This window comes from Diplotaxodon limnothrissa, linkage group LG20, assembly GCF_057381915.1.
Source record: "Diplotaxodon limnothrissa isolate DT_005_m linkage group LG20, D_limnothrissa_male_GT1.1, whole genome shotgun sequence".
NCBI lineage: Eukaryota > Metazoa > Chordata > Actinopteri > Cichliformes > Cichlidae > Diplotaxodon > Diplotaxodon limnothrissa.
Genome location: NC_140615.1, coordinates 23,068,126 through 23,078,651, shown reverse-complemented (window position 1 = coordinate 23,078,651; position 10,526 = coordinate 23,068,126). Strand labels below are relative to the sequence as shown.

The window sequence follows — 10,526 nt, the reverse complement described above, 5'->3', positions numbered from 1 at the left end:
TTTCCATTTCCATCCATCAGCTTTATTTAAAATGTCAGCCTTGTTTCTTGTTCTCAAATAACTACTGCAGTGGATCTTACCTAGTCTTGTGTTATTGCCTGTACAGATTTTACCTTGATGGGAGCTACATGAGCATCCACTGAAGAGGACCAAACCAAACTGTGGCACAAATAAAGCCATAGCCAGCAGCACATGAAGGGAATGGAGTGGAAACGCAGGCTTTACACAAATGTTTTTGGCTGCCATAACCTCGTCTTTGAAGGTGTTTTCTCGTTTTGGTTTTGGCAGAGAGGTGTAAACCGTCCTCACGTTGTCGTAATCTCTAAACACAGTGATGACACTCTTGAATGATTTTCCCATGTGCCTTGGATTGGATGAATTGTACAGGCAGATGAGAATGTGTCAAGAAACTTTAAAATGTTGCACAACCACACTGGATTCAAACCGTACTGTGTATTAAAAGATAACAAAGCTAACAAACGTGTTTTTACTCAATCCACCACCATGTGTTTTAACAGAAACTAGCTACTGCCTTATACAAATCAGTAGGTTATAGAATAAAAACAAAAAACAATTGCCACTTTTCTCTCATGATAAATGATAAAACTCATCTTAAATATAACATCGAGATTGAAGGCAAAGCTTGGGCATGTTTACAAGTGTGACATGACAAAAGCTGGGTTAATCATCATTAGAACAGGCTGTGTATTTAATGACGCTCCATTTCTTTAAATCAGAATGTATCATGTCAATATTGTTTATAGAACCATTAGTCTTTGTTAGTGCTTTATTGTGTTTTAAAATGCATGGTGAGAAAATAGATTTTTTTGGATTAAAAAAAAACAAAAACAAAGTTCAGACTTTTTTATATTAACAGAAGACCACTGCCATAAAACATATCCATTTCTCATTGTTTTCTCACACATTTGTACAGTCAGTGTGTAGTTACATGTTGTTAGATGTTGTCATAAAATATTTTCCACTCAAATAAAAGGTGAATAAACATATGTGTGACACAAATATGCCTGCTGTCACTTTCTTTGTGAAGCTTGCACAGTTCTTAATGGTTGAGTTCTGCTAAGAAAAACTTAAAGAAATCAAACTATTTACTGAGAAATTATAATGTTAATGATAATGAATGGTATTCACCAAGCATCATAAGGAGACTAATCCCAGCCTCTTATCTGTCCAACAAACATAGGCTAAAACCAGGCTGTTAGCTAACTGCAAATCAGCTAGCCAGGAAATATCTGTATCCCAGCACTTGTAAAGATTGGTAATTACTTTCATCGTTATTATTGAGATAGTAAACTAGCTCAACATTTTGAGTTACTCCTGAGTAAAATTTAGAAATTTTGAGTTAGTAAGCTAGAAAGCTGATATTTAAAGATATTAACCCAACATTTGCTCGAGTGGGAGAAACAAGTTTTTCCTTACAATAGAAAAACTGTCCATTCAAAAGTGTACAAACAACAAAGGTCTCTTCAATAAAGAAGATAACTGCAAATCTTCACTCTAAAAGGAGTTTTTATGTTTACGTGTGGATGAAAGGCCCAAACATATAGAAAAATATACTACCTAACTGTGGGTTAGGTGTATACAAGGCCTAAAGGGATTGTGATAACGAACCCCTGAAAACAAGCTAACTCTTTTTGCTCATGGTTTGTTTGTTGTGTAACTCTGGGAGGAGCTCTGTTTGCATGGGACATGTTAGCCCTCCCGCTAGGCCTGTAAAAACATCGCACCTGCTGCAGTCAATCCAGCGTTTTCCTTTTGCCTGAAGCAACTGTCATCTCAAAAGATTGTGATGACCAGGGCAGCTGGCAGAAGGGTCTGAAAAAAGAATGTTAGCATGTCTTTCCCCTGTTGGTACCGTAAATATCTTCCATGTAGTTCACAGGGTTTATTTTAGTCCGTGAGGCAGGATCAAACGGTTTCTAGCTAAAGTCAAAGTCAGAGGCTTCCCAGTTTGCTCTGTGTTGAGTCAGAGATTGGATAAAAAGTTGTGTTTTGCCTTGATATCGACAGGAAAACACAACTTTAAAACTTCAGTGCAAATATGTCTAACGGCAGAGACCTTGAGGATCTCAACGAAGAGGACATTGATGAGGATGAAATCCTTGCAATGCTTTCGCCTGAGGAGCTTAAGGAGCTTCAGAGTGAGATGGATGTTATTATTGCACCAGATGAGAGTGTACCAGTAGGACAGAGACAGAAGGACCAGACAGAAAAACCTCCGACAGGGACGTTTGACCACAGATCCCTAGTTGATTACCTCTACTGGGAGAAAGAGTCTAAACGTATGCTCGAGGAAGAAAGAGTGCCTGCTACTCTCCTGCCCAGTGAGGTAAGAGATAACTCTAGCAAAGGTTCATGTACAATTCAGTTTTTGGTGCATACCATTAATGTCATAGTTCTAATCTTAATGTCCTAATGTACTGTTTAGAAAACCTTGAGGGAGGAATCTGAAAAGAAAGAAAAAGAAGAAAACGCAGGATGTGGCAAATATGAGGTGTATGAAGTGATAGAGGAAGTCACTGAAGAAGAAGCTGCAGATTGTGAAACTGGAGAGGAAATTATAGAGGAGATTATTGAGGAAATTGTTGAAGAAGTTGATGAGAGGGATGAAAAGGACAAAATAATAGATGTGGGAAGAGAGAAAGAGACGAAGCAACTTGTTGAAGTCCAACCTGAAAATGTAGATGAACACGCAGAGCCTCTGGATATCACAGAACAAGCACCAGGAAAAAATACAACTGGCAGTCAGCCTTTCTCAGGCACAAAGGAGACTACTGAGACCTTAGCTCTGAAACACAACACTGAAGAGAAAGAAGGAAATAAAAGTACAAAATGTTTGCCTCCCCAAGAGGCTCCAGAGGAGCCAGAAACAGTCGAACCCAATGAGAAGCTTCCAGAGAAAGAAGAGAGAAAAATAGGTAAACTGAAAATCCCGAAGCTTTCACTCAATAATATAAAAATTACATCAAGACCTTCAGGAAATGATACAAACTTGGAGTCGACACTTGATAAGATCCGCAAAAACAACCCCTCTATCACTGAGGTAAACCTCAACAATATAGAAAACATTCCCAAAGAGATGCTCGTGGACTATGTCAACGCCCTGAAGAAGAATAAATATGTTAAAACATTCAGTTTAGCCAACACTGGTGTCGATGAAAATATTTCTTTCAATCTAGCCAACATGCTACGAGAGAATCGGAGCATTACGACTTTAAACATTGAGTCAAACTTCATAACTGGCAAAGGCATCGTTGCCATCATTCGCTGCCTCCAGTTCAATGAGACTCTCACAGAGCTGCGTTTTCACAACCAGAGGCATATGCTAGGTCATCACGCAGAGATGGAAATCTCTCGCTTGCTCAAGGCCAACAACACCCTTCTGAAGATGGGCTACCACTTTGAACAGCCAGGGCCCAGGATGGTAGTGACCAACATTTTAACAAGGAATCTGGACCGTCAGAGGCAGCTGAGGAAGGAAGAGCAGAGGCAGCAACAGCTAAAGCAGCAGAGGGAGCTGATGCAGATGTATGAGAGCAGTCTCAATCTACCTCCTGGTTTACTTGAGATGCTGGGATACATACCACCCATAGAATTCCTACAGGAGCATGGACTTGCCCCACCCTCATCAGAGCTGAATGCTGTTGTGCAAACACAACACCAGACAGGACAACCAGAGCCCCAGAAGAAGATCAAACACAAAAGCATTCCCAAACAACCCAGTGATGAACCAGCAAACCCATTAAAGGATGTCCAGCTGAGGAGAACTCCAAAAAAACGGGATCCTATATTCGAGCTGGACCCAAGAGATGATAGAAGATCAGAGAGGGCAAGCTTTCAACTGAGGAAGACTCCCAAAGTGAAGGATACAGGCAGTGCAGGGAATGAGGATGAAACGGCCAATCTGACTGACGTGATCAAGTCTTTAAAACCTGTCCCTCGCAGACGATTACCTCCAAAGGTTGACGTCACACCTCGTGATCAGCTCCTAAATGATATCAAAAAGAGCAACGTGGCTTATCTCAAATCTGTGAGTACCTTAGAATCAGTATTACCTGAAATTACATTTTTTAATTGCTCAAAAAGTGGAACAGTGTTCAAGCTCACAAAACAGAAGAGCATTTATCATAACACTTTCATTTTCTGAAGGTGTTTTAATAGAGCATGCATTGTCCTAAAAAGCAAACTAAACCTGCTGTTCTTTTCCTTTGTTGCTTCTCACAGGTGCCTCTCCCTAAAGCCCTGGAATCAAGTGAAACGAGTCTCCTGTAAGGCGCTGCTGTTTCTTCACCATAGTATTTGTTTTTATTACACATGCTCAGTATTAGTCACTTCACATGAACAGTACAAATTGCTACTGAACTTTAATTACCTAGAGAAAAATACTGGTTAGTTCTGTTTTATTTCAATACGTGATATAGTCTTTGCAAAGTCACAGCAATTATGAACACTGACTACAGCCAAATATTGTGTATTAATTCTACAGTAAAGCGTGTTACCCTTTCATAATTTGAAAGCTCTTCTGAATACAGTGCATGGTTAAGAAAAAAAAGTGTATTCACACAGTATTTGTTCATGATGTCTACATATACAACAATTTCTCTAATCTTTGTGCTTAAAATGAATTAGCAAGCGTGTTTGATTAAATGTTTGTGACTTAATCATTTTGCTATTAAATAATATAAACCTTCCACTCTTTGCTGGGGGATGTTTTTTTAAATTAATTCAACATCACTGGTCACTGTAGAGGTGCCATTAGCTGTAACGCACATCCATCCCGAGGGGATCATTTTTTCATCCTGAAATGAGCGCTGGATATAGAAAATAAAATTACTCATATAATCTGTGTAGTAAATTCATGCCTCCCAGACAGTTTATTCAAAAGATATAAATATCTGCAAAGGTTTTATTTCCCCCACTAATCCGCCATTCAGTAGTCGTTTTTCTCTCTCTTTTTTCAGTAAAATCCTACAGTATACTTTTTGTTTTAGACTTATCTGGAACAAAGTCTGCATCATAAAGTACTTTGCAAAGGCCATTTATTTGAATATAACAAAAATGCCAAAATTAACACAGTTTGAGCTGATCATCTACAAACTGTAAGGTCGGTAGTTCAATCTCTGGCTGCTCAAGGCTGCATGACAAAGTGTCCTTAGAGAGGACACTGAACCACAACTTACTCTCGGATGTGTTCATCATAGTGTCAATGTGAAAGAAAAAAGAACTTAGGTATAGCAAAAAAGTTTGTATGAATATGATGAATAGTAAATTGTATTAAGTGCTTCGAGTGCTCCTGCAGAGTAGAAAAGCACTACCGGTATATAAGAACCAGTATATTATCATTTACCAATAATTTGGTTTAAAATTGTGCAAGCAGAGGATGAAAGAAGAAGTGGGAAGCTGAAAAAAAAACTGTCTACAACAGCATGCAAAATTCATGTTCTTAAGAGATTCGGAGAAAAATCCAGGCAAGTCCTGACAGAGGAATTGAGACATTCATGTGGCCGTTCAGTTGATCCATCTGCTGTTTGCTGAAGCTTCATCAGGTATCTTCTGAGTGGAAGGGTGGATGTCAAGAAGTCTTAAATAAGGGAGACAGGGAGAAAAGGCTGAGGTATGCAAAATTACACGAGAACTGGACTACAAACCAGTGGCAAAACATCTTGTGCAGGGAATCTAAATGTGAAATTTGGTTCAAATCACTTTCAATGTCTACAGGGTGGGGGTGGGAGGGGGCACAACCATGACTGTCTACAGCCATCTGTAAAACATGGAAACATCTTATCAAATTTGTTTCATTTTGAATGCAGGAAAGTACAGTACTGTCAGGTTCTGATCCACTATACATTACCATGTGGAAAGCATCTGATTGGCAACAGCTTAATTTTTTATCACAACAATATTTCCAAACACACCACCAATGTAGCAAAAACACTCCTTGATAGGAAAACACACAGAGAATTAGTACCAGACATGATTTGACCTCTCCAGAGCTCAGACCTCAGCATTAGTGAAGCCATGTGGGATCATCTTGACAGAAAACAGAACAAAAGGCAGCCAACATCCAAAGAAGAGCTTTGGATGGATGTCCCACAAGAAGCCTGGAGATCTATTCCTGAAGACTACTTAATGAAAAACCCTTTCATTTTGCCTGTGTTCAGGTATCATAAAGAAAAAAGAAAGAAAGATGGAGACTCTGTTTTTACCTCATATGCTGTATTTGTTTGATGTTTGCACATTTCATGAAATTGCTTCACCCACTTCTTATTTTCCCAGCAAAATATAGATATGAGCGATGGCTTGAGACTTTTGCACTGTAAATCAAATTACATTTATTTTTATAGAGGACAGCCAATTTTTATTTCTATTCATCACTTTTCAAGAATGGAAATGTCACCAAAAAACATATAACACACACACACATATAATTCTGCATCCCAAACCAATTAAAAATGAACTGACATTTGAGTAGGTAGCAGTACAAACTGCGTTCAGTGTGCATTTCTGAACAGATCAGTATAAGTATATCAGTATAAAATAATAATTATTGTAACTTTTTTCAGAATTCCATGAGATGTCGACTAATGAACAGGGAAATGTGCTAAAAGTCAGTTGAAAATTTATTTTTAAAATACATTTCTGCATGCTAAAATAATGACACATCAGAAATAACAAAAATATACATAACATATACTCAAACGATAAAGCTGCACTTGCCATTCATTTTTCCGTATTGCATAGCTGTGAACAGAGGGGATGCACTCAGGCCACCGTGTACAGTCAGAAACTGTATGCACAAATCTTGTGACAAATCGAATATCCACACTGCATTATTATTTTGAGTAAGGACAAGTAACAATGTCTATGCAAGAAGCAAACTTTTTTCAGCATTCATAAAGCAAGCTCCTGCAATGACAAAATTGGAGTTATTGCGGTTTAATAAGCAGTTCACTTGGTGGCAGCGGTGCGTTTTGGTAATCTGGGTCTACTCGGTGAGAATAAAGATAAACGTGCTCATTTTGAGGTAGCAAACTGAAAGGAAATGAATTTTTTTTTTTGAACAAATATAACTGGTATCTAATCACTGTTTATTCAGCTCAAACATTCTATTTTATTTGGATTGAATAAATACTTGATTACTGTGTAGAACAAAGTGCACTGTCAACGATGGGGAATTATGCGTCTGTGGACATATTTTGACACAGGAATGCTAAAAACTTTGATCCCAACATCCAATCCATACAATGATTGTGCGAACCCTGTTATAATGACATGATTCACCTTTACCCCTTAGATATTGTGAACTCACACAAACATGTAAGAGCATATATTAAACTAAAATGGGTAAAAAAAAAGTGGGAATGAGGGGAAAAGAAATCTGTAACTTTATTATTATTATTATTATAAGGGGCTTAAACTGGAACTTATCAGACAATTCTACAGAAACTTTAATCCATACTGTATGACACTGATTTCTTTTGGCACACTCTTGGCTGCACTCTTACTCCTTCAGTTTGTTTTCAATGAAATCCTGAATCTTATTAATTTTCTCCTCTTGTTGGTCCAGGAGATCCATGATGATGCCCATGGGGGTCTTCTTTAGCCCAACACCTTCAATCTTGTTCTCCAGCCTGTTTTTCATGTTGCGAAGTCTCAAAGAGGCATGGATCAAGATTACTACGGGATAAACAAGAGCAGCCTATTAATATTGTTTCAGTAAGGAGGGGATAGAATACATTTAAGTATAGCAAGATTAATGTTTTTACTGAAACACATGTTGAAAATTGCCAAAACAAAATGTGATACTCCTGAAACGCAGACATTAAGCAGGTGTTAGGAAAGGTAAATCTTTTATTTCCATGTCAGACAGATACTGAATGCATGACATCAGCTAGTAAATGTGGTCCTGTCAACAACCCATAGCAACGAGTCAACACAAGCAGCAGTGGGCACTCCTCCTGGGAAGAATCAAACTGCCTCATCTGTCTGCCACAATGTTAGAGCTGCTACATTTGCTCGAGGAACCTAACCCACCAATTATCTGAACCACTCTGCTGATGGTCAGAGTCTAAAAATATTTAGAGAGAAGTAGCCTGTAATACTGACTTTATTTTACAATCAGCGTCAACAGGAAATGCGCATCAGCAATTCTGCACATACTGTTCAAATGCTTCAGTGACTCATCGCCACTCTCCCTGGCAGTTTTCATTGCATAACATTAGCCAGATGTTAGCAATATACTATAGGGAACGGTCTCAAGTCTGTACAAGTTGCGAAGTTCGAAAAGGTTCTTAATGTAACAAAGTTAGCACATTTCCCTTTCAAATGTCAAGAAACTGTGAGTGAACCAAAGAAAATTCCAAGCTTGATTAATCAGAATCTGAATACTTTTATAATCCCTAAGGAATGATTTTATGAGGAAAACTGCTCTATTAATGATATTAATTATCATAGAATGAGTCACTATTTTTTATATAAAATGACTAAGAGCTCAATTAATTCCAATATTATAAATTACAGGATATACTGTGTTTTATTTTTAAAGTGAGTAACCAGTGTAACAGATAAAATCAGGTTAACATTAGAAAGAAATTCACAATATCTTTATTGGGAAGATTTCAATCAGAGCTACTCTAATAGCCAGAATTTTTCTGTTGTATATACACTAACAAATATTCTTAGATACACAGCAGTCAGGCATAACATTATGACCACCTGGCTAATAGCATTTGCTGATCTGTTGAGGCCCTGACTTTAGGCCCTGAAGGTGTGTTATGGTATGGTATCTGGCACCAGGTGTTTGCAACAGATCCGTTAGCTCACTGGCTAATGCCTTTTGATCGACAAGTTATTGGCCAGTCAGCATATCCTGGATGCGCTTCCTTTCCTTTCTTAGAATGCCCCATGGAGCAAAAAGCAGGTGACTTGTGAGTCTTTTGAATTTCAATACTGATGCTTTCTCTGCTACATGCGCTGAAAGTATTAGTAACCACTGAATTTGGAGCACATTCTGCTGGACAAACTGTTTAATTAAACTATTTCTAATTAACCCCAAGCTAAAACAAAAACAATAATTAACTGACGCTATAATCAAAAAGTAGTGCTGGGTGTTGACAAATTATCCAACATGGTGAATATCAAAATTAATGGAAAATGCTTGTGTAATATACTTACAGAGCAAAGGAAAGGTGATTCCAAAGATGAAGACCATGACTCCACCACAGAGTGAAAGCAGAAAGTAGCTGGTGACCATGACACCAATGACAAACAGAGTGGGGTTCTTCCTTTTGAAGTTCTTGATAGTGGCCTTATTTTCTCCTGCCCAGACTGATCCTGCAAAGACCAGTGCCACCACAGCTCCACCCAGGAACATGCCAAATGGATTCATGAACCTGAATATTGGAACACACACAAAGGAAACTGAAATGCTGTGCATTAATTTCACTACATATATGTTGTGGTAAGAAGTTTACATACACTCATCATTAGCATGAATGTCAAGATAATCTGGGCTTGTAATGATTTATTTGAACTGTTCTTTTTTCCAGACTGGAATCATTGTACAGCAAACATCATTACTCCATCCTAAAAAATAAATAAATAAATATATATAACAGTTCAAAGAAATTATTAAAAACTTAAAATGACAGTGACATTCATGTTCATAACGAGTGTATGCAAAAATTCACATAGACACATATTATATGTAATTTAAAATTCTTTTAAACAGCACAACCTGCTGGTGGTGGCAAAAATTAGTAACTACCACTTTGCTGTACACCAAAAGCGGCAAGGCCTGCAAGAGGATGTCGACTCACGATTTCCACTACATCATCCTGCATTCAAAGCAGCAGCTTGTATGCAGGAAACGGCAACAATGTTGGGCGGCCGATGGTCAAATTTAGCATAACTTTTAAATAAGGTTAATTTTACACAAGTTTTTACTGGATGTGTACGACATGCGTACAGTATAAAGCACCAGCTCAGCATTTAGGCCATCTAAAAACTTACTTCTTCTGAATGTTTTAAATGTTGGAAAGAGAGGACTTGTAGGCCAATAGAGGTTAAAACATCTATATGGCTAGTGACCATCTGACGACTGGAAAGATAGAAAAGAGCTTCACCGTATTAAACATTAGTAAACATAGCAACACAGTGCTAAATGCAACAAAAATAGCCTGTGTGGTCACAATGGGTGTGGATAAAAGGTATGCAAGAGAATTAAGCTCAGAGCAGCAGATGCTGGCCTGTCTGCGTTAGCCTGCTGTCAACCCAGGACTCACCCTACAATGAGGAAAACCACCATAGCCACGGCGAAGTAATTCGTCTGGTAGTACATCAGATTGCTGATCACTCTGTTGTTCCACTTTGCTAAGTCTCCGAAATCGGGCTTGCCGAATCGGTCCGTTCCGGGGAAAAAGTCGTCCCACGGTCTGAGGGGTGCGAGCTCCATTTTGGCTGCCATATCTTCGGCGTGTCGTTAAGCGACGCAAACAAACACAACACCA

The 10,526-nt window shown here is 38.4% G+C and overlaps 2 protein-coding genes across 3 annotated transcripts; one reads left to right on the top strand and one right to left on the bottom strand.

Moving 5' to 3' along the window:
* Positions 1–1,801: 1,801 nt before the first annotated feature.
* Positions 1,802–4,857, top strand: lmod3 (leiomodin 3 (fetal)). Its single transcript, XM_085344397.1, has 3 exons — positions 1,802–2,347; positions 2,447–4,048; positions 4,243–4,857. The coding sequence occupies exons 1-3, from the start codon at positions 2,060–2,062 to the stop codon at positions 4,288–4,290; spliced, it is 1,938 nt and encodes a 645-aa protein (XP_085200523.1). The 5' UTR covers positions 1,802–2,059; the 3' UTR covers positions 4,291–4,857.
* LOC146610927 (PRA1 family protein 3-like) lies at positions 4,767–10,526 on the bottom strand. Of its 2 annotated transcripts, XM_085344399.1 has the most exons (4): positions 10,302–10,526; positions 9,193–9,410; positions 7,524–7,695; positions 4,767–5,599 (listed from the first exon to the last, which is right to left on the bottom strand). In XM_085344399.1, the coding sequence occupies exons 1-4, from the start codon at positions 10,481–10,483 to the stop codon at positions 5,527–5,529; spliced, it is 645 nt and encodes a 214-aa protein (XP_085200525.1). In that variant the 5' UTR covers positions 10,484–10,526; the 3' UTR covers positions 4,767–5,526. The 2 variants fall into 2 exon arrangements, with proteins under 2 accessions (XP_085200525.1, XP_085200526.1); XM_085344400.1 differs by lacking the exon at positions 4,767–5,599 and having other exon boundaries at positions 6,128–7,695.

Bases quoted from the DNA above. Each gene is read 5' to 3' on its own strand.
- lmod3 (XM_085344397.1), top strand. From the start codon at position 2,060: ATGTCTAACGGCAGAGACCTTGAGGATCTCAACGAAGAGGACATTGAT. The intron at 2,348-2,446 runs GTAAGAGATAAC...TGTACTGTTTAG, and splicing joins CTACTCTCCTGCCCAGTGAG to AAAACCTTGAGGGAGGAATC. The intron at 4,049-4,242 runs GTGAGTACCTTA...TGCTTCTCACAG, and splicing joins ACGTGGCTTATCTCAAATCT to GTGCCTCTCCCTAAAGCCCT.
- LOC146610927 (XM_085344399.1), bottom strand. From the start codon at position 10,483: ATGGCAGCCAAAATGGAGCTCGCACCCCTCAGACCGTGGGACGACTTT. The intron at 9,411-10,301 runs GTGAGTCCTGGG...TCCAATATTCAG, and splicing joins GTGGTTTTCCTCATTGTAGG to GTTCATGAATCCATTTGGCA. The intron at 5,600-7,523 runs GTAAGAGTGCAG...CCCTTATTTAAG, and splicing joins ATTGAAAACAAACTGAAGGA to ACTTCTTGACATCCACCCTT.